The sequence below is a fragment of the Oryzias latipes genome, chromosome 17 (genome assembly GCF_002234675.1).
Source record: "Oryzias latipes chromosome 17, ASM223467v1".
Taxonomy (NCBI): Eukaryota; Metazoa; Chordata; class Actinopteri; order Beloniformes; family Adrianichthyidae; genus Oryzias; species Oryzias latipes.
The window spans coordinates 10,991,689-11,015,904 of NC_019875.2; the positions used below are offsets into that span (position 1 = coordinate 10,991,689).

At 38.4% G+C, this 24,216-nt stretch overlaps 2 protein-coding genes across 3 annotated transcripts; both read right to left on the bottom strand.

Annotated features, from left to right (window-relative positions):
• Positions 1-488: 488 nt before the first annotated feature.
• LOC101171776 (zinc finger protein OZF) lies at positions 489-8,743 on the bottom strand. Its single transcript, XM_023965678.1, is given in 4 exon segments — positions 489-759; positions 762-1,786; positions 1,975-2,172; positions 8,599-8,743. Coding segments are annotated over 4 exon segments (1,413 nt in total). The 5' UTR covers positions 8,642-8,743; the 3' UTR covers positions 489-612.
• Positions 8,744-20,751: 12,008 nt separating this feature from the next.
• Positions 20,752-24,094, bottom strand: c-myc17 (transcriptional regulator Myc-1-like). Of its 2 annotated transcripts, XM_011486175.3 has the most exons (3): positions 23,519-24,094; positions 21,917-22,553; positions 20,752-21,636 (listed from the first exon to the last, which is right to left on the bottom strand). In XM_011486175.3, exons 2-3 carry the CDS (start codon positions 22,542-22,544, stop codon positions 21,146-21,148), a joined length of 1,119 nt encoding a protein of 372 aa, XP_011484477.1. In that variant the 5' UTR covers positions 22,545-22,553; positions 23,519-24,094; the 3' UTR covers positions 20,752-21,145. The 2 variants fall into 2 exon arrangements, with proteins under 2 accessions (XP_011484477.1, NP_001265781.1); NM_001278852.1 differs by lacking the exon at positions 23,519-24,094 and having other exon boundaries at positions 21,146-21,636; positions 21,917-22,544.
• Between the last annotated feature and the right edge of the window lie 122 nt (positions 24,095-24,216).

Sequence of the window (24,216 nt, forward strand, 5' to 3'; positions counted from 1 at the left end):
GTTCTCATGTGGGCCGTCAAATTACCACTTTGGGTGAAACTCTTTCCGCACATGTCACATGAAAAAGGCCTTTCGCCCGTGTGAGTCCGAACGTGAGCCTCCAAAGAAGCATTTCGCTTGAAGCCCTTGCCACACATCTTACAAGTGAAAGGCCTCTCCCCTGTGTGAGTTCTCACGTGAGCCTTCAAAGTACTGCTGCAGGTGAAACTTCTGTCACATATTATACAAGAAAAAGGCCTTTCACCCGTGTGTGTTCTCATGTGAGCTTTTAAAGACCAACTCAGGTTGAAGCTTTTTCCACAGGTTTCACAGGAAAATGGCCGCTCACCTGTGTGAGTTTTCATGTGGACGGTTAAGGAAGAAGACGTGAAGAAGCGCTTCCCACATGTCTTGCAGAAATAAAGCTTCTCGCCCGTGTGAGACTTCCGGTGAATGTTCAAGGACGCATTTCGATTAAAGCTCTTCCCACATATTTCACAAAAGAAAGGCCTCTCATCTGTGTGAGACTTCATATGAACTTTTAGAGAACCGCTCTTGATGAAACGCTTTCCACACTGTTCACAGGAAAAAGGCCTCTCGCTCGTATGAGTCTTCACGTGAGAAGTCAAAGAATCATTCCGGCTGAAACTCTTTCCGCACAGTGTGCAAGAATAAGGCCTCTCGCCTGTGTGGGTTCTCATGTGATGCTGCAACGTACTGTTCTGCGTAAAAGCTTTTCCACACGTGTCGCAGGTGAAAGGCCTCTGAGCGGTGTGAATTTTAACATGATGCTGCAAGGAACCGCTTTGAGTGAAAGCTTTTCCACAAATGTCACAAGAAAAAGGCCTCTCGCCGGTGTGAATGCGCATGTGATTGGTCAAACTGTACGGCTGGAAGAAACATTTTCCACACGTCTCACAGGAAAAAGGCCTCTCGCCCGTGTGAGATTTCATGTGATCTTTCAATGAACTGTTTCTGATAAAACTCTTTCCACATATTTCACAAGAAAAGGGCCTCTCACCTGTGTGCTTTCGCATGTGATTGGTCAATATGTAAGGCTGGAAGAAAGCCTTTCCACATATTTTACAGGAAAAGGGCTTTTCGCCTGTGTGAGTTCTCATGTGATGCTGTAAAGTACTGTTTTGGGTAAAAGCCTTTCCACATGTTTTACAAGAAAAGGGCTTTTCACCCGTGTGAATTCTCATGTGGTCTCTCAAAGAGCTGTTTTTGACAAAACCCTTTGCACAGATTTCACAGGAAAAGGGCCTCTCGCCTGTGTGAGTTCGCATGTGATCTTTCAAAGAACTATTTTTCATCAAACTCTTTCCACATATTTCACAAGAAAAAGGCTTTTCGCCTGTGTGGGTTCTTGTGTGAGCTTTTAAAGAACCGCTATGCTTGAAGGTTTTACCACATAGTTTACAAAGAAAGGGCCTCTCCCCGGTGTGCGTTCTCATGTGGACAGTTAATCTGGAGGATACGGTGAAATCTTTTCCGCATATCTCGCATGAATAGTTCTTCTCCTCTGTGTGTTTCTTCATCTGAGTTGAGAAATTACTGCACTGATTCAAAGCTTCTCCAGATATGTCTGGACTAACATCAGTGACGATAAAGGCACTAATCTCCTGCTTTAGTTCAAGCTGCTCTCCTTCCTCATTGACGCAGTTCTCCTCCTCCTCCTCCTCCTCCTCCTCTTTGATCAATGGAAGCTCTGGTTCCTCCTCCTCCAGACTGGAGCTCCTCTCTTCCTTGCAAAGTTGCTGCTCATCATCCGTCTCTTCTTTACAGGTATTTTTCTCAGAGGGGTCTGCAGGAACAAAGATTTGGGGGGAAACCAGTAAAGGTTTGAATGATCTGAATTTTTGTGTCACTTTGCGCTTGCTCTAAACTCCACCACCTCTAAGCACCACAATGTAAAAACTCCAAATACATTTTTATGAAAACCAACAATTTATAAATCAAACCATTCTCTGATCTTCAGAGGATGAATCTTACCTTCAAACTGGATTACAAATATTTCCTCACACTCAGATTTGATCTCTTGCTTCACTAAAAGCTGCTCTTCCTCCTGGCTGCTGCAGTGGTCCTCCTCTTCCTCCTTGATCTGTGGAGGCTCTGGCTCCTCCTGATCCAGACTGGAGCTCATCTCCTCCTCAACCTCCTGCTCCCCCCAAACATGCAGCTGTGGAACATCTGTGTGAAGTTGACATTAAATGAAAGCAGTTAGTGTTTGATACTGGGTTTCCACATATTGCCGCTCTATTGCCAAATCTACTACAAACCTGGACTGAATCCTTCAAAGGAGGTTACAGATTTAAAGCCTAAAGCCTAAAGCGTTGTGGTTGTCAAAGTGTGTGCACCTTTTTGGGGGTGACAATGTTTAAATTTAAGCTTTTACATTCAACAGAGGTCCAAACATTGGGCAAAATTCAAAACAACCTCTGAGAATTCCAAAATAAAAGTCTGAGGCCCCGTTAGTTCTATACCTATAGAGTGGACCGTTAGCAAAAAAAAAAAAAAAAAAACTAAATCCGGTGGCAGTTGGGGCCTTGATGAGAGTATAATAAACTAACAATGAAGAACGTGGAGAGATTTAAGATCATGGTCTGGAGTTGTAAATTGAATTTAATAAAGAAAATCTTGATTATAAATGAGGTCTTTTTTTTGCCAGCTGTAAAAATGTTTTATGTTTATTTTCCTCACACAGAGAAGGTTCAGAAACATAGGAATGCTAAACTTGTGGACATGTGTAGAAATGCAAACACAGACAAAAAAAACTACCCAAAGAGAAACATTCACAAATATAAATAGTCCAAATCAACCTTGTTTACAGTATTATATCTAGATGTGAATCATAATATGAAGCCCACAAGAAAATATTTTTAAAGAAATGACATATTTACAGAAAAGTCATATTCTCTATAAACCTCTGAGCTGTAATGCTGATTAAAGAATCTTCAGGTTGCACAGTAAACAGTATAGTGTTTTTACTTACCTGTTGTATTGTTTTGTATTTAGTTTTTAATAAAGTTTTTTTTTTTTTTTTGGGGGGGGGGGTCAACCAGCAGTGGGTCTCCAGTGCAGAGGAGAGAACCTGTTCATTGATGACACATGATTCACACTCTCGATACAAAAAAGTGGGTCAAAGTGGGTTTTTTTTTTTTTTTTTTTTTTTTTTTTTTTTTTTTTTATTGAACTTTTCAAATACAAAACATACAAACTCCAGCAGAGGATGAATACACCACAAAATACAAAAACACTAATGGGGGTAAAAAATACTCTCAGTCATAAACATTAAGTGTTGAAACACTTACAAAAAATACAAATAAAAAATAACAGGAGCCAAATGATAGCACAGGACAGACACTAGAATAAAAGCCACAAAGAAATTTGTTTAGATATTTTTTTAACACCTACCGAGGATTGTAATCTTTTCAGTGAGGAATAATATAATTTAAAATCGTTAATAAAACCTGGGAAGGAGGGCTTGGAACCTCTCCACTTGCAACAGTGGATATGGTATTTTCCTAAAAGTAAGATGATATTAATGAAATTTGAGAAAGAATCATCAATATTTTCCATAAACAGCATGACATCAGAAATACCAAAAGGGGGAATATTCAGTTTTAAATTAATCCAATTCCTTATTTGAGTCCAGAACTCTTTGGAGTAATCGCATGAAAAAAACAAATGTTCCAGTGTTTCCTCATTGGAGTTACAAAAAATGCAAGATTCTACGTCAAATTTAAATCTGCTTTGAAGAAAATCGGAGACAGGATAATATTTATTTATTATTTTGAAATGAGTTTCTTTTACTTTGGGCAGAACAGGCCATTTAATATACTTTGAGTGTGCTTTAACTAACAGAGATTGGCTGTTGGAATAACAGAAGGATCTAAAAGAGGCTCGATTATGGACATGATAAATTCTTTCTTTTAAACAGTTGTTCAAAAGATTGTTATTTAGTTTAAAATCTAAGAAATTACATCCATTAATCTGTAATTTTGGTAATGAGATAATTGTTCTATGAGGAGTAAAAACAGTGTTCTTTATTAAATGAATCAAAGCAGCAGGAATAGCTCGACATACTTTTTTAAATTCTTTAAGGCTGCAGGTGAGACTGTATTTATCTATAAATGAAGAAAAAGTCAATAAATTACCGTCACTGTCAGTTAAATCTGTAACAAAAAGAATGTTTCTGTCAAACCAATCCTGTTTAAATATAGATTTCCTACCAACTAATACTGTTCTGTTATTCCATAATGTTGATCCATGGGGGGTAAAATTGTGAATAAATATCATTTTCCAAAACTGAAGAACCTGTTTATGGAAGTTGGACAAAATGAATGGAATCTTGTTGACTTCAAAATCACATTTCAAAAGGAAGTCTATGCCTCCTAAATGTTTAAAAATGGATCTTGGGATATGAAACCACATGGAGTTACTATCAACCAGAAGAGCTTTTAAAAAATTAATCCTGAAAGTACCGACCATAGCTTCAAAATCTAGAGCATTGATGCCACCATTATCATAACTTTTGACCAGTTGGGAACGTTTGATATAATGTGTTTTGTTTTTCCATATGAATTGAAAAATAATAGAGTTAACTTTCTTAATGTTTGGAGGGGATATGTATAAGGAATAGCAGGGATAAATAATCTTAGAGACGCCTTCTGCTTTGGTTAACAGATTTCTCCCAAAAACAGTTAAATCTCTTGTCAACCATCGACTTAAACTTTTCTTTATATCAAACAATCGATTTGTAATGTTGACTTCTTCCCTCCTTAATGTGTTTTTAGACAATAACACACCCAGATATTTCACTTCATGAACAACCCTAATGGCTTCAATAGTTTGGTGCTGACACGAGTGAACGGGGAGGATTTCACATTTGGAAATATTTAGCTTCAAGCCTGATGCTTTGGAAAATAACTGAAGCCTACTTAGAGCTTTAACAACCTCTGCATCGTTTTTTAGAAGTAAAGCAGTATCATCTGCAAACTGACTAATTTTGTATTGCTTTTCAAAAATAGAAATACCTTGAATATCATGACTATGTTTTATGAGGATGGTTAATAACTGAGTGGCTAATATAAACAGTTTGGGCGAGATGGGACAACCTTGTCGGATACCCCTTTTAATTACAAATCGGGGAGTAATTCCTGGATTTAAGGAAACTGAACTATAAATATCATTATAAAACATTTTAATAATATTACAAAATTTATCACCAAATCCTAAAAATTTCAGGGCTTTAATTAAAAAGGAATGCTCCAATGTGTCAAATGCTTTATAAAAATCTAGAAATAATATTAAACTATCTGGGTCAACAAAGTCACAATAATCCAATAAATCTACTACCAACCTGATGTGATTATGGATATTTCTTCCTTTAATGAATGCTGACTGACACTCATCCACTAAATCCTTCAGTCCTCTGTTTAGACGTTCTGCAAAAACATGAGCCAAAATTTTATAGTCATTGCATAACAAAGTAATTGGTCTCCAATTATCCAAATATAAAGTATTTTTATTAGGTTTGGGGATTAAAGTGATTAACCCCTGTCTCATTGTGTTAGAAAGGCTACCTGCTGAGATACATTCTAGAAAAGCTTCATGTAACAAACGTCTAATATCAGTCCAAAAGAATTTATAAAATTCTGCTGTTAAACCATCCAAGCCAGGAGATTTCCCAGAGGACATCTTAAGAACAGCAGCATCCATTTCCTCAATGTCTAAATCGTTTTCCATAAAATGTTTAAATTCTAAGTCAATGTTTTGGTTCAATCCTTCAATGCTTTCGAATAAAATTTCACTGTCAGCTTCGGAATGATAGGACTTATATAAATTGGAGTAAAATGTGTGTATTTCTTTGTTAATTTCCCTTTGGTCTTCATAAACAAAATTATTTACTGATAGTTTGTTAATTTGCTTTTTTAATTGCCTTTGTTTTTCAAGATTAAAAAAATATGTGGTATTTTTTTCTCCCTCTTCAATCCAGCGAGCTCGGGATCTCACAAATGCACCTCTAGCTTTTTCAATATACAAAATGTCTAACTCGCTTTGTAATTTATTTAATTCTAATAATTCCTCAGTCGACAAATCCATCTTTTTACATAGGTCATTAATATTTCTTAAAATATTTTGTTGTTTTAGACGTTTCAATCTTAAAGCACTTTTACTAAATTCAATTGCAAGACTTCTAATTTTAAACTTAAACCATTCCCATTTACTCACAGGTGACATGTCCAAGACATTCACTTCTGTTATTAATTCTCTAACCTTGTTGCAAAAACAGGAGTCTTCCAAAAGCATATTGTTGAATTTCCAAATTTGAATTAAATCAGTTACTGACCGATTACATTGAAGGGATAAAGAAACAACACAGTGGTCTGTTAAGGGGGAAGCAGAAATGGAACATTTATCAATATATTTTACTAATGATGAAGATATTAACCAATAATCTAACCTTGAAGATTGTCCATTTCCTGCAGCATTAAACCATGTATATTGCCTGGTCACTGGGTTCAGAATTCTCCAATAATCAACTAAATTGACAACATTCATAAATTCAACCACCAGATCATCAAACTTGTGACATTGTGCTCTAGGTGGATGTCTGTCTAACCAAAGGTCTGGCGCCAGGTTAAAGTCACCTCCAACTATGACATTATCAGTTAAATGAGCATGTTTAAGGTCTAGAATTTGTTTACATAAGTCTGAGAGGAGTGTTTTGTTTTTAGCTCTTTCATTATAACCATATACACAAACCAAAATAAACATTTCACCGTTAAACTCAAATATTAATATCAACCAATGGCCATAAGTGTCCCCAAAATGGTTAATAACTTTTCCCGGGAATTTGTTTAAAAGTATCATAACACCAGCTGAATGAGAGGTCCCATGACTGACATAAATAGAATCACCCCACTGTAATTTCCAGAAGTTTACATCTTCTTCAACTGAATGGGTTTCCTGCAAAAAAACACATTTAGCTTTCTGCTCCTTACAAAATAAAAAAATAGCTTTTCGCTTAACATTGTTTTTAAGCCCCCTAGTGTTTAAAGAAATGAAAGAAAACATTTAAGAATTATCAAAAGCACAGCAACCGCAGAAGATGTGCAGGAATGAACAATATTGTCCTTACCAGACAATTCAATGAGCATTCTTCACCAAGAACATGAACTGACAGAACACTAACTCTCACTGACTGTAATCTATTGAGGGTCCACTCTTCGATTGTCGATCAGTGCGTACCCCTCCTTCAGGAACGCTCTCTGACCCCTCTTCCTCGCCTCTTGGACCAGCGGCCACAGCTTGGCTCTCGCCTCCCTGTCCTCCTTAGAGAAATCTTCTTTGAAGTGGATGTGCATTTCCTTGCAGACTCTCGCCTCTCTTGACCGTTTCCACACGTCATCCCGGACCACTCTGGACACAAACTGCAGGATTATCGACCGCGGCATATTGTTGGAAGTCGCCGCGCTCCCCTTTCTTCCCAACCGATGGACCGTGTCAACTGCCTCTCGCAGGCGGTCCGCGCCGATGGGAACCACCCTGGTCAAGATGCCGATGACGGTTTCTCTGATGTCTTCTCCATCCTTCTCAGCCAAACCATTCAGCCGCAGATTCCACCTCCGTTTGTAGCGGGCATGCTCAGCCACCGCTTCCCTTAGCCGCTTGTTGTCTCCTTGAAGTTCAGCCACTCTTTTCTCCAGATGTTCTAGAACTCCTTTATTCCTTTTTATAGCTTCTGAGTTGGCATCAATTCTTTCATCAAACTTTTTCAGTAGGGCTGTCTGTTCGTCCATTTTGGTCGTTTGCATGTCGACCTTCTCCGTCAGGGCGGCCACGGCTTCCATAATTCTTTCGAACATACTTTCATCCTGCAAGTTCTGCCCGCACCCTTTCTTTTGCTTTTTAGGATGAGGTGCTTTGACTGGAGTGTGTGCAAGGTTCACTAACTTTTCTTTGGACCTTTCTCCATCCCCTGTAGTGACTTCAACAGCTTCCTCAGTCATCTCGTGAATATCGGACTGGGAATAATAGTCGTGCTCGTCCATTTGCATTTCGGTTAGCTTACTTTCGATTTTCAAAAGGAAGAAAAAAACAAGTTTACGGTAGTCCGCGATTCCTCTCACAAACTTTAAATAGAAACTTAGAAAAAATTTCAGTGTTCTTGGTTATAGAATGCAAAAAAAAACTCACAAACAAGGACAGAAAAAAAAACTCTTACACCGGAGCCCGCAAAGTACGTTCGTTCATTCCGCCATCTTGCCTCCTCCCCCGGTCAAAGTGGGTTTATTCCCTTAACAGTAACATTTTGAGCAGAATGCAAAGTTACTTTGTCCTTTTTAGAGTTCATCAAGAGACAAAGTAGAAGGCAAAAGAGAGGAAAAAATAGATAAAGATGGCTAGCTGTGTTTTTTCCCCTCTTGTATGCTGCAGAATTTCACTCGTATAAAAACTGACCTCTTAGTCTTACTCTACTCTAGTCTTAGGCTTGAAGTCCTGCGAGTTTTTGTTTTTTTAAGCTACTGTGTCTGTGTCTGTGCTTCGTTACTACTTCAATTTGGGAAACAGGGTTTAAATGTCTGGTTTCTGCGTCAGAGGACTACATACCGATCCTCAGTGCGTTCAACTCTTGGTTCCTGAAGATTTCCATGAATATCTTTTCAAGGAAGACTTCCTCATAACCACTGGACGTTTCCACTGCTGTAGTAGAAGCTAATCGTTGATAAACAGAGCGCCAAACCGGAAACGCTTGTTGTTTCTACTTACATAACGACGCATTACCGCCCCCTAGTGGACACGCATACGTAGTACATTCACGCACAAATGTCTATTTTTGTGGTAAACTGCCTTTTTCTTTTAAATCTATCTCTTATAAACGAAAGCAGTTCAATTTGATTTTTTATTTTATTCCAGTAATTGACTTTGATGATATTTTTGATTATCTAAGTTAACCATATATATATATATATATATATATATATATATATATATATATATATATATATATATATATATATATATAAAGCCAGGATAAACGAGTTCTCTTTCAAAATGTAAAAAACAAAAAACAACAACAACAAAAAACTTACAATTACAACAAAATAATACCTACTGTGATATTCATGACAGTACAAAAAATAACTTTCTATACCACATTGAGTTGCCTGTTTCCCCCAAAGTCAAACAGACTTGGCTAAAAATTATTGAAAAATAATCCTTAAAATCTTGTAGGAATTTTATTTTCATTCTGTAATTTTAGTGGTAAAACTATTGATCTTAGCAATGAGATATCTCTTGCAAAGGATGATATTCTGATGATGATTATGATGAATTTATCCTTTCTGAAGTATGATCAACATATTGTTTTGTTATTTACAGTTAACAGAGGAACAATTCTTCTCCCTCTAAGAACTACATTAAGGGTTTCTACACATCTTTTCTACTCTAATTTATTCAAATGAAAAAGTAAAATCTGCACCTTAATGATTTTAGTAATTCTGAAACCCTCCGTCACATGTTTATCTAATCATTATTCTGTACGTTTTTGCCTTTTATACTTGTAAAGTGTAGATTTCCAGTCCCTGCAAACATTTCCTGACATGCTTTCACTTTGTAGGATTTCATGTGTTGTTTTACAGGCATGACTTGATTTTTTTCCACTGCTTTGGGCTAACATGGGTGTTTGTCATACCTAATGATTCTTTCACACCGACAACTAATAAATAAACACAATCCCTCCCCAACAGGGTGCAGCAGTTCCCAGCAGTTGTACACTTAGACCTGTAGAGGACTCTGTTGCTCAGCAAACCATAGAAGGAGGTGCAGAGAAAGTAAGTGTGGTCTTGTCTTATCATGAAGGGACTTTTGGATGTTTCTTATCTAGAAGATAGGTTGTCATAAACTGTGTGGGCAGTGTTTGTGGCCGTTTCTGTTGGATTCCATGAATGGAACTTCCTGTGTTTTAAAAGGACGCTTTTTTTTTTTTAAAGTAAAAACATTTTTTTTATAAACAACATTTTAGTTGAAAATTAGGATCAGCAAGAATACACCATCATGATTTTGAAATTATTGTGTGAAACAAATTAGGAATGTTAATGTTAAATGGCTTACCAACAATCAGGCATTTCCTAATGATGCAAACGTTTGGAATTTAGAAAAAATGTCTTAAAGAGAATTCTTGCATGTGAATCATTCTGATAGAAAGTCCTTCTGGGAATACTGAAAAACTCTGATAATTGAGTACATTTGTTATCCTAAACTTGAGTTTCGGTAATTGTTGCGTTAATTTGTTCTGCTTGAAGCACAACAGCTGCGGACGACAGAACTCCCCTCTGATCCTCCAGAGTATTTCATTTACTGGATCCCTTTTTTTTAGGAAAATGAGATGTCCAGGTTACTCACCAAGATGTGTCACTGCTATAAAGTTGCGGAGTAATTTACTCTGAAATCCAATTTGCATTCCAATGTTTGATAGCTTTAGAGTACAGGAACCCCAGAATTTATTACACATCCCCGTATGTGGAGTGCTTGGTCATTCAAGTAAATAAAACACAACATTTGAAGTAATTACAGATGTTTATTATTGTAATGAGAACTACACAGTTTCTGGCACTTTGCAGCACAACATCCCAGCTGTTTGTGAGGAAACAAACTGAGGCGGCAACATCAGATCAGAGTCCTTCAATGCTAAGATAAAGGTTTAAAGTGCAGCAATTTTTACTTCACTGAAAAAACCTGTGAAGTCAGAATTAGTATCTTGATAGAAGTGATTTCCTTCACCTGCAGCAGTTAAAAATAATCCTGAGTGGTTTCATTATCTGATTCTAACCCCTACCATAAGTGGATCAGCTATTGCATTTTTCTCATTTAGTCTAATTTCTTACATTTGATTTAATTACTGTGTCTTTTAGTGTCTTTAGGTAATAACTTTGGAGGCTTTCATAAACCCACCAATCACTAATATTTAGCTTTCTACTTTCACCTTTTCGTTTTTGGTGTGGTTTTATTTTTGGCAGTTTCGGGAACTTTCCAACTGTTCAAACAAATTTCACAAAAACACAAAAAAAACATTTCAAATTATTTGATAAAGATCAGATTTAAAGACTGGACTAAAAAGGTTTCATACAGAAACTCTCAAATAAAATATAAAAAAAAAACTGCATTTGTTTGCGCATAGGAGAAACTAAATGTTGTTATAAGTGATGGCAAAGGGGGCGGGGGCCTGGGCTTGCTCGGGGGGACGCTTTCTGGCTCCTCTCTTCCTGTGTGGGGTGGGTGGTGTGGGGCCTGGGGGGTCGGTGCTTCGGGGGATGGGGCCTGGGGGGGGGGGGGGGGGGGGGGGTCAGCCTGCGAAGTACCTTCTGGGGAGGAGCTACTTGGCAGTGGTCCCCCTCCCATGGTTGCCGTATGGAATTGGACCCCCCTCTCGGTTTTAATAGCACCTTAAACACTAGACTTGGTGGTGGGGGGGTGCTTGGACATCACTGCTAGCAAGCAGCAGATGTCATTTCAGCATCCTACCCGCCAATTTTAACTGCACCTCAGACATTTAGGGCCCCTTGGTGGGGAGGGTGATGGGACATCACTGTGAGTAATCAATAGATGTCCCCTCAGTGCCCTACCCGCCAAATTTAACTGCACCCCCTAAGTACACACACCCTTTACCCTTCAAAAAATACACGCCCTCACAAACACACACACATGCATTTCACATGGAAGGTGGGACTTAGGACCATCTGTCCCCTACCCCATCTCTGCTAGGGGGTACTGGGCCCTTGGCAACAGCGGCCGTGTTCCCTGGGTGCTGGCTTCCTGGGCTTGGCGGCCCTCTCTCCACACAGGGAGAGGGATCCCTGAGCTTTCTGGCAAGACCAAGAGCCGGGGGGTGTCCGTGTCCCTTTGGTGTTGGGCTGGAGCTTGCTCTCTCTGTCCCCCCCATGCCTCCCTGCTCTCTGGCGCTGTGGACCTCGTGGCGGTCCTGCTGGCCCTGGCCCGGGTGGCGGTTGTTCTCCACCTGCTGCCGTGTGGCGTTGGGGGGTTCCGGCTGCCGCTGCTGCTGCGGCGGGGGGTCTTGGTGTGGGGATGGCTTGGCACCTCTCCCTCCTTCTTTTCACATTCCATCATCCATTTTAGAAGAACATAAACAATCACTCGAGCACAGGTGTTAGCTCACCTTTACACAATTATTTTGCGTGATTGACTGAAATATTTCACACTAGTTGGTTTGAAGGCATAAGTATGCGTGTGTGAACATTATTTGTGTTGTGTACATGTTGACAGGTTAACATTTTTGAAGCCAACAAGTGTGTTTACAACATTTGCGTGTGTGTGTAGACAGGCCCCGCCCTGATAGACTTGTAGTACATCTGAATCTCACTGTAATGAGTATAACCATCCAGCAACTTGTTTATGCTGCTTCATGGTTTTATCCCCCCTTTCTATAATCACCTTCCAATCCCCCCCATCTCGAACATCCCTCTCTCTTCTTCCCTCCTTTCCTTTTCCGTCCGGTCAAACACAGAAGATTTTCAAATATGATTAAAATAAATAAAGTTTGGCCTTGATTACAAAAGGGGTTTATTCAGACATACCTCTGGTTTGTCTGAAGATTCATAACCCCTCTCGTTAAAGTAAAATATGTCCAACACAAGAGGCCTTCAGCTCTCATCTGGAAAATAAATAAATAAATAAGGGATGGCAAAGACTTTTTTTTTTTAGTCAAATACATTGTTAGACCTGGGTTATGCAAGAGTTGCACAGTATTTAAGGAGACTGTTGCTTGGAGCTTTTCGGAAAACTCTCCAAAAAACTTGCATGTATGTAAATCCTTCTTGTAAGAGTTAAGAAATGTTTCATAATCAATAAAAAAACTAAAGTTTTCTAAATGTTTTTATAAGTCTCTTGAACCAGATTGTCTAAAGATAAAATCCTTTTCTATTTATTCTTACCATTTGGGATTTCAAACTTTGGCTTGAACACCTGCTGCCCATTTAAGGAGCTTCCTTCCTGTGTAAGGATCCATCCTGCAGGAAACTAAACTGAAGCCTCTCCCCATTTTCACTGATAATAGAACAGTGCAGTGTGAGCTTATCAGTTTGCAGTTTGTTGAGTTTTATCAGCCAGGCAGTCTGAGCTGTCAGGTGCAGTTTTGACTTTCTTCTTTTTCGTTGGTTAACCAAACAACAGTTGTCTGATTAGATTATCCACAAGAAAACTAATTCAGCTGCTTCCTTCTGTGTTGACACCTTGTAGCTTCTTTCACGGTACAAGTCGCTACAAAGGAAGTGTGTTAGATGAATGTGAGGGTTAAAACTTTCACTAATGCAGATCCCCTCAGCTGATGAAGAACAGTGAGCTGATGTCACAAACCACAGCAGGTGAAGCTTCTCTGCAGATCTGAAGGTGATGCTTTGAAGTTCAGGAAACTGTGTATTTCTGGGTTACTCTCTTCCTGACAAGCAACTAGCAACTACAAGAAACATTTCATGTCTTCTCACTTGTCATGCCTAAAAATGTATTTTGCAGAACACATTTGATGTTGGGTTTCTGAGTGTGTAACATTTAAGAGAAGAAACTGTTGTTGTTTATTAGTTTAGAAAATGAAGGGGACATAAACTTCTAAGAAGTATATCTAATACTGCATGGTTTATTGAAGAAAAGTTCATGATCAAACAGTAAATAATAAAAAATACATCTTTGGGATTCATTTAGAGTAGCTGTGATAGAAAAGTGACTTTTTTTTAAAAAGAACTTGAATTTTTTTATTTCAGTTTGTAAACCTGCATCTGAGCAAACTTCATAAAATCTGAAACGATGGGAAACGATGATAAAAAAAAACTGGAACTGTTCAGTCACAGCGGTGGAAGGTTGATGAGGAGGGTTTGTCTTGTGGCTACAGACGATTGGACCAATTTGTGTTCATATTGTTGAGAAAGAGTCACAATGTCTTCCTTAAGTCTTCCAGTGCAAATAAATAATGTATTTTTCATATTTTGGCCTCATAATTCTTTTCCCCCAATTTGTCCAAAAGCAACAGGACAAGCCCTAATGCTAGGACACACTTGGCCTAAATAATCTTTTGTTAAGTGTAGATTGATGTCAATAAATTGATAGATGATTGTCAAGCACATCTGGAGGACTGTCCTAGGGAGATTTGCATTTTTCCATCACACCTTAAACTGGGATTCAGGTATAACTTCTCACACAGTCTGGCACGGGTCACTGGTCCCCAGTCTGTCCACTCGCCCACCGTGTTTTTGGACACTTAAGGAACTTTTGTAAACCCCTTGAATTTCCATCCATGGTCCCTTTCTGGGAACATAAGTGAAGAAAGTGGGCCTCAGAAGTACTAGGTTGGAAACACACCTTCAGATTTTTGGTTTCTGTCAGAGTTACTGCGACCACATTCAAATTTCTGACCGAGAGACAGGATGTTTGCTGGGTGTGCAGACACTGTGCTATGAGCCGTGCGTCTTTTGAGACTTTCTAAATGGGGAACCACTACAAAAAAGACAGTAAAAAGGCCTGAATGAAAGCAACAACTTCTCTGACAGGAAAAAACCTGAACTAAAGAGCAAGAGTCTTAATTACAATCAGTATGAGCCCCGCTGCAGCCTAGGTGTAGTTTTGTTTTTGCAGAAATGGATCGATGGAGTGTGGTGAGTTGTGAAGTGTAGGGAAGACACCCATGACTCATATTTTTATTTACATGCTCACATTTACGCGTGTGTGACATATTTAGATTTTCCTAATATAACAGCACGTTTCTTAGTGATTGTTTTTCATTCCTGACTCAAAAGGGCAATTCCCTTTAAATGTGCAAAAACCCCTGAGCTGTCAAATTGCCCAACCTTTATGCTTTGATTTTGTTTTGATTGCACAGTCTTGAGCATAAAGTTCAACAGCCAAAATAATAATTGCCGGCATCTGAAATCTCAAAGTGTACATGACATTTGATAAAGAGTTTTTTCTCCAGCTGTGATCTCTGTCAGGATCCTGGTCCTCTCTTGTGTGTGAACGTGTTTTCATGTTATTCTTTCAGGTTATTCTCTCTTGAGGTCGTTAGCACACCAGATCTCTTCTCTCTTTTCAGCGGTTTGCTTCAGCATCCTGGTACTGCGCATTAGATCTTATCTCGAAAGTTACATGGGTCAAAGAAACAGTTGCTGAAATCTTCTTTCTGTTTTAAAAGCTTCAGTATTTCTGTTGATGCCGGCTATTTGCAGGGAACCACCTCTCCTGCTTTAGTTAACCTGCTCTAGCATTCAGCTCCCACATTCTGAGTCTGCATGCAGCATCTTTTCATCACAAAAGGACGTTTTGTTTGCTGCACAGGAATTCACACTTTTATTTCACAAACTGATTAATTGATTCAGATGTGACATTTGAAAACAGCCTTATCATATTTATTATATGTCCTGAAAAATGCAGATTTAAATTCTGGTTCACCTTCAAAAAGCAATTTGGACTACCAGATGTTCCCCTTGGATTAGCATTTTCCTTAAACAAGTATAGATTCAAAATGTTCAGTCATTGCAGAGTTTCCTCAATGAACCAATATTTTCACTGAACATCAAAAATGAACTTACAAATGTGTTTTCAACAAACTACAGTCCCAAAACGTTCACAGTGGGTTCCCATCCATGTAACATTTGTTTTACTGTTATAGCTATTTTAGCTGATTCTTGCTGGCTTGAAGTTTCTTCCCTGCTTCAGCAACTGAAAACAGAGAACATCACACATTCCTGTACTCGTGGGGTCATTTTCACTGAAACATAAGTGTGTTATTCTCAACAACTGGAAAATAGTTTCTCTCAAGACTCCCTACGGTTTCAGGGTTCAGAGAAGCTTCGCCCACGAAGACGTTTTGTTAGTTTTTTGTCTTTACTTTTTTGAAACACCTGACATCAAAAGCTTTTTCTTTACATATCAAAACCACACGGCAGAAAAACTTGAGCGTCAGTGACAGCAATGGAAAAGGAACACTTTTTAGTGTCAGTGGTCTTCAGACAAAGGCTGGTTTCACTTTCCGCTCAGCGTGGGGAGCGGCTCGACTTGGGAAAACCCTGCTGCAAAGACAGAAGTGGGCAAATCTTAGGGGGGGGGGGGGGTTGCCATCACGACGGCTTAAAGAAACTTGACAGGATGGTTGAGGGAGGTGCAGTTCTGCAAAATGTGATATTATTAGAAACTATGACAAAACCAACTAAATCGTTATCTACAAATCACCTGTTAGTTAAAAGAAACAGATGCAAACAAACTTCAGTTTGGCTAAAAATAAGGTAATGAGGTCAAATAAAAACAGAGATGAAGCAGTGAGCCTCTAAACAGGTGCAAGAAACCAAAAAGGTCTGAAGACCACCTGTTGTTCTTTTGAGCTCAAGTCAACACATGGACTAAATTGTTTATAGGCGTTTATGAAAATAAGCATGTTTATGAGAAGGAATTGGGAGATGACATGTTCTGTGTCAAACGGTCTGGCTAAGGAGCGCATTAGAACTTTTTACCAACTTGCTGAGCCAAACTACCTGTGATATGACCTATGACCTCTAATAGGCTCTGATGGAGAAGATTCTGATTGAACCTTCTGTCTTTAGATTAAGAAAGCAGGTCTTTCTTATCAGTTCTTCTGTCTTTGTATCAGAAACTTAAAATACCTTCAATTCTTTTTTCTTAGATTTAGATCAGGGCTCTGCAACCTTCAACATAGGAAGAGCCATTCTAATTGATTTCTGACTGACAAAAACTCAGCAGGACCCACAATGTCTTACTTCAACCTTTAATAAAAATAAGACTCAGAGTTGTTTTTTATGATATTGTTACTATAAATCATAAATATAAAGAGAAATTAGCCTTTTTTCAAATTAAAAGTCATTGCTTTTGACTTCCTTTCAAAATAAGACTGCTTGTGTGAAATCACCTCCGCAAATGTAGTAGTAGTGTAAAATCGGCAGTGCTTTATGATAAAACATATATATAATTTACCATATCTGGCTGAAATTCATGAATCTACATTTAATAAATGAAATCAGAGCCAATCAAGTGACCCTTACAAAACAATGAGGCACACAAAAAAAATCCTGTGCTCTGTTCCAAACTAGAAAATGTGCCTTATAGTTCTGTGTGCCTTTATCCTGGTTCTGCTTTCTGACTTCCAATAGATTTTTCGATGTACATGATGGCGCACAAAAATCTGTCAAAAAATCTTGTTTAACTTGTGATGGGTACTGTCCTCCAACTGTTAGTGAACAAGTTTAATAAAGTTTGAGATAGTTTACTTTCCTTTTTTTCTTTACTTTACTACTTATGTTACTTTTTACTTTACAGTCATTTTCATGATTAAAAAAACGTTGTTTTTTCTTTCACTGAGGAAGAGTAAAAGAGTCACAGAGGCTCTTTGGAGCCAGAGGTCGCAGACCCCTAAACTAGATGCTCCAGATCAGACTTGGGCAGAGTATTGCTGTTGTTCAAAGAGAAGTTTTTTTGTTTTTTTGTCAGATGGACTGGAGAGAATGATCTAGAATTTGGAAGTTCTCAGGGTAACACAAGATTTCTCTAAAAAAGATAAGATCAGATTCGTCCAGATTGGGATGGCCAGACCGCCAACAGAAGTTGAATAGTAACGTTCGACTTTCATTCACCAAACCAGATTTGAACAAGGTCTAATTTGAGAATTCAAGACAGTTTCTCCCTTATTTTAAGGCAACTAAACTGTTTAAACCATCCCTGTAAGCCTGGCCTGAAACTCTGTCACTAAAAACTCTAAGTGACTGAAAACACAACTGAGTGTTGATTACTTTATCTTTGAGAAAGAATTTACCTTTAACTGCTTCTGTGAGGCCGCCCCATAAAAGCAGTTAATAATTAGGGCAATGTGCCGTTCACCGAACAAGTGGGACACAATAAACCAGGGTAAGGCTGTGTGTGTCATGTGTGAAGGAGAAATATAAACACCATAAACACCGCCTTTTCTGAAAGATCTTTTGGTTAATCAGTGTCCTGGAATACATGAAAGAGTGTTTTAAAAATGTTTTTTGACCTATTTTTCAAACTAAATGTTCCGTCTGGTTTTGAAGAGCACATCTGTACAAATGAAATTGTTTCTTAATTTACATCATTTTTTTCTTTTACCAGATTTTAACAGACATTCTTCAGAAATAAAGGGGATGGATGTATTTTTTCTGCAGTAGAAACATTTTTGTGAAAATGAGGAATGTTTTTGCAAATTAGGGAATTAGTCCTAATCCCAATGTGCCACAGAACTCCAACGATGTTAAAAAAAAAAAAGGGAATCTGTCATGAATCACTGCAGTTGGATGTGAGTCCGATTAAAAAACAAGAGTAGTCTGACAAAAATGCTGCAGCTGCCACAGAGGAGTAATGACTCACAGACAGTAGCTCCTATGTTATGTGGAAAAAACCACCACAACTACAATGAAAAGAGGATTACAGTTGAAGAACTTCAGCTTGAAAATGTTTTTACTCTAAAAACCAAGTGGACTTCATCTGCATCTTAGCTTTTTTCATGTCAATATTTTGAAGTAAATGAAATAGCAGCAAACTTCTCAGTTTACTGCTTGACTTTATAAATATTATTCTAGCAACAGTTGTGAGATTTGTACAAAAAACGTTGGTATTTCTGGGGGGGATTATTGAGATCTTAATAATGGTTTTATTTTACAAAATTGTAACTAAAATTCTTTTAACTTTTTTTCTGTCTGATCCTAGAAATCTGATCCTGTAAATCTCATCTTTGACTGTGTTCTTCCAGCACCACACCAAACTATCTTGATTCTCCTTCTTCTATTGCCAAAATGTCTGACCCTTCCCAGCGCAGGATGCCCCTGTCCCCGTTTGTTTCTCCCCCCTCATCACTCTCAGAGAGCCTCAGCATCTTTAGCTCTGTCTCCTTTAGTTCATTCAATGACTACACTCACATAAAATGTCAATTAATCTACAAAAGTGATCCATTACTGACCCCATTGCTATTTTGAGTATTGCAACACCCTGATTTTAAGAATTACATGTTATTTTAAAGTCTAAATTATACAACTAAAGTAATAAGAAAAGAGAAAAGAAACAACACCCAATAACAAAACGTACAACAGGACTCTGTCACTGCTCCTGCCTTCTCATAGAGTTATAGGACCAAACAATTCTAAAGGTTTATGGAGAAACGAGGACAACAAGAGCTCTAAATTTTATGTAAAAAGGTTGTTGCATTTCAGCACACAACCAGCAGATGCAGTTTTTCAAGTGCTGACCTCGATAATATTAAGGAACACTTAAAACATCCTTCAGTTAACTGAAGTTTGTGATTTATTGTTGGTGTACGTTCAAACTGAATGTAAAACTCAACAATAAAAGGTTTGGATCAGCCGTCCTCATGTACTCAACTAAACCTCCATTCCTGAGGGAGAACATACGCAGGTAGATTTTGTTTTCTGTATTCAACAATCCCATGAAGGAGATTACAAGTTCTCTCACATTTATGAGACATTGAACAATGTCTCATAAATGTGAGAGAACTTTTAATCTCCTTCATGAGACAGAGTCCATCTGACTAAATAATCAATTTGTAAGGGGAAACATCTTCAACCAGTCCCATTTGTTCAGCAGGGAGTTATCATTTAGCAGAATCTTGATGCTTGCACTAAACTGTAATGTAATTTGAAGATCAAAGCATGACAACAGAAAAGTGTTTAGTCACTGCTGACCTCTACGGATGAGATGCATGAGCATGACTCAGCAGTCTGGGCAGTAGAGTCGGTGACTCAGGGGTTCACATTTTGTGTTGTTTGGTAAGAGAAAGGAAGAAGGTGTGGTCCATCTGTTAATCCAAAAGATCTGTAATCTATGCCAAGACACAACAACAGCAAGGCGTTTGGAACCATTTCTATTTTCTAACAAAGAAAACAACTCATCAGAAACAAAAGTGAATGTGCCTTTTTAGTTACTAATGTTAAGATTAATATGAAACATAAATTCAAGCAACTGTTTTTGGGGGGAAATCTGTATCAGTCTCATGAACTCTGAATATTTGGAGGAAAATGACTTTACTGTCTGAGGGCTGAAAATCATCCTCCCTGTTGAGATGTCTGTCTTTATATTTTCATTTTTGTAATCCATCCTGGTATCAAACCCTCGTCTCCCCAAGTAGATCCCTCACTTCTGATTTTACTGACTTATGGTTTTTCTAAAATTAGGCTGTTTCATGTTGAAAAACTGCTTCAAACTCTTACAAAGTTTTTATTAAAATGTTTTCCTTTAATTCTAAGAATCTCAATTATTTTTTGTCCTTTGTTATTGAATTTCATAAACAGATGTGCAGTGTAGCATTTGACACATTTTTAATCAGTTTTTGAAACAGATCATCATTATGTGTGGTGGTGATCATATTTAGACTCTTTTTAGCTTATTAGAATCCAACAGTTGTAGCGTTTGTAGTTAAAAAATAAAGCTTTTCTGAATTTACTTCTCTCTAACGTCCTTCTCATTTTAATACCTGGTTACTTACTTGTTGCAATTCTTTCAGTATTTTAAATTTCAGTGATTGTTAATGCATACTTTAATACCTTTAGTGAGCAGCATTAGTTCTCAGTGTTTATATCTGGATTTTTGTAGGAAACTCAACGTTGGTGGATGCTGATGAATAAAACAAATATTAATTTAAACCTCTTCAGCAAAAGTAACATTATAAAAACATTTGGAAATCTGATTATTAAAGAACAGATGAATCCAATGAAAAACAGAAGCAAATGGTAACTTTCACAGGACCTCCATAAAAGGGCTTTTATTTTGAAGGTTGAGCATCAGATGAGCAGCTTTTCTCTCAAATTAATCAGTTCAATAAAGTAATTATAAAAATAAACTATTTCAAATGAGAAACAATCTAACTAGACACACATAGTTCTCTGCTGATAAAAACCAGCTGACACTTGAACAAACTTTCAAGGCTTTTAAATATATCTACTCTTATCAGTTGTTTATGAAAGCAACAAGAAGATAGCTGTTTAACTTAAAATATTTAAAAGATCCAAACACAAATAAATAACAGGCTGATCACAGACCAGATGATAGGGGGCAGTTCCGTTTCTGACACAAAAACAACCAATAAAAATGAAAAGAAAACACAAAAAATAGCTACGTTAGTGGGTTAATGTAAAGTCCTGAGCTGCTCAAGTCGTCGCTTCAGCTCTCGGCTCCTCTTCCTCAGCTCCTCCTTCGTTGTTAGCAGCTTCCTCTCATCTCCTCTGATTTCCTTAATGAACTCTGTCGCCTTTCTCAGGATCACCACCTTTGCCGCCTTGTCATTGTTGGCCACCGCCGGGACTTCGTCCCTCAGAGTCAGGAAGCTCATCCTGAGCTCGTTCCGCCGCTGCCTCTCCAGCACGTTGTGAGTCATGCGCTTGTCACTGTCCTCTCCATCAGAACGTGGACTCCAGCACCGCCGGCTCTGCCTCGCTCCAGCGCTCTCCGCCTTGGGCCGCTTCGCAGCAGGCTGTTTGGCGGCATAGTTGTGTTGGTGGATGTTGATGTGAGAGCGTTTGAGGACCAGAGGAGTGAGGGCACACCTCCGTGGCGTCTTCTGCCTCTCCACCGTCACCACATCAATCTCCTCCTCACAGTTTTCCTCCTCTTCGTCTTCTGGAAAAAAACAGAAATGAAATGCAAAAATATTAATACAAGGATTAAAGTTTCTAAACAAACCCCAAACCTCCCTTGAGACAAATGCCAATAAACATCTAAAAGATCTACAGTTATTGTTATACTTTGCATCAGATAGTGTTAGTCCACATGTGGAGAACCTTGTCAGTCCCTCTCTAAGTGTAAAAAATGTTCCAAATGACACGTTCATCAACTTCAAAAGCTCATTTTAACCTCTGAAGGTTTACACAGATTTCCAAAGTAAGAGTTTCCTTCTCACCTGATTCATTGTCACTGCTGCTGAGTGGGGGTGAGTCCAGACACAGCTCTGGTCCCACTTCCATCTGTTCTTCACATATGCTCTGCTTCTCGCTCACTGTGGAGCACGGGAACACCACCGAGGGGTCGATACAGTGTGCGGCCGCAGCCTGAAGGTCCCGTAGGTACTCGGGATTCACCTCAGTCTGACTCAGAACAGCTGCTCCACCTGTGAGGCTGGAAACAGCAGAGGTGCTGCAGGTGGAGGAGGCCTTTAGTGAAACCAGCTTCTCTGACAGCACCTTCTCCAACTTCTCAGCTGCTGGGAAGCTGCTGCTCCACATGCAGTCCTGGATGATGAAGGACTGGAGGAAAGTTTCGGAAGCGGTGAAATCTTTGTCTAGCAGGTTAGAAACTTCCTCCAGGTGGTCTGCAGCAGACAGCGAGGTGTTGGACGGTGACGGTGCCCGGCTTGGGGACAAAGGAGGTGTAGGTAGGAGCTCAAACTTCTTCCAGATGTCCTCACCTGGCCCCGGGAGGAGCTGGCAGAGTGAAGGAGGGTAGAAGGTTTCCTCATCCATGAAGTAAGGCTGAATTGTGTCATAGTCGTAATCATAGTTGGACCCTGACATGGATAACACAGGTGGCATTGTGGCTGCCTGTGGAGGAACAAAACATGGGTTAGATGTTTTTAATGATTCTAAACCAGATCAGAACCATGGCTCTGTCTTGGGCCAATATTCTATCTGAATGCTCACATTAAAAAAAAAAAAAAAAAAAAAAAAAACAAGACCACCTTTATCTAACATCCTGGAAACTGGTGTCCTTTTCTCTGCTATGACAACTCTCTTTTGACAGTCCAGGACCCTAAAAACCTAGGAGACAGTCCAGCTTTATCTAAATTACAGTTTTTAAACTTTTCAGTGGAATCCACGGTATATTTTCACAGTTAATTTATGCTGAAGTGAAGTAAACATATCTGCTCAGCTTTGTTTTTAGTGGTCATTTTCTTATTTCTAAAAGGCTTTTTTTTATCATGCAAATCATTAAAAAACCTAAACTTAATCAGAGGTTAATGCTGCTTCTGAAATCTGGAGCAGCTCTTGCATTTGCTGAGTCTGTGGTTGCTTTCTAAGAATTGATCCTCACTATGATTTCCTGTTCATAAAGGCTAATGTAGGCTGACATGCATCATATAAATAGGTATGCATGATGATTTCTATCTTTGGATCAACTTATGAATTGCTATTTTTTTCTTTGCATAGTTGTAAACATAACTGTTAAACTGCATGGGAGATAAATTACAGCAATGCATAAATTATCCACCGTGTTTTACATTATCAAAAGTTGTCTAGAAACAATTAAATGTACGTGTAAATATATAAAACAGCATTCATTTATCAAACAAAAGATATATATCACTTTTTTAGTAACTAAGTACCGCAAATATGTTCGACGTTTCTCAAATTGAAAACAACACGGCAAATTTATTTAAAAATTAAATACAATTTTATTTTACAAATAAAAATGTAAAGTGTGGTTGTGAACAAGCAAATAAATACTTCGACAAACAATTTCCCCCATATTTAAGGGGAATTAAACGTTACCAGCTGTTTAAACTTACCGTTATTCACAAGAAGAAAACTTGATTAAACTGTCGTAAAAACTGCGAAATTCCAATGTTTGTGAAAAAGCAAAGAAATCCTTTGGGTAGAATTTTTGTCCAAATGAATATTTTTCTCGTATTAAAGTCTTGTCGATGGCAGCGTTCAAAACTGACTCCGTCGATGTTCAGAGTGAGTCACTGCATCCCGCAGCTCCGCTCATCTTTAATACCCTGACTTTTTCCCCTACATCTGAACACGTCACAGTTTTCGCGCCAAATGTAATCTGCGTAGTAAATTAGGAACACGTCGTAATTTGATTTCGAGGACATGAAAAAAAACTGCAGGAGTTTTTCTTTCAGAAAATTCCAAAACTGACGACTCTTTTAGGGTTTCTTTAAAATAACTATTGTTAAATGGAGGGACTTATTTATTCCGCGGATGTGTAGCCAGGGGGAGTCAATGGAGGTCCGTCCGGCTGACTGTAAATGATGCAAAGGAACAAAGTTCCGGGAAATCAGCTCTCATCCCATGATGAACTCATGGAGACGTAAACAACAACAAAAACAAGAACAATACACACAAAACAAACGAACTAAAGGTAGAAATGAGTAAATTAAAACCCCATGAAGGAATTACGAGCTTAAAAGACGATTGAAGTCACTAAAATGTAAGGTTTTTACAAAAATACTTCTAAATTAACCTAAAAAGTGAATAG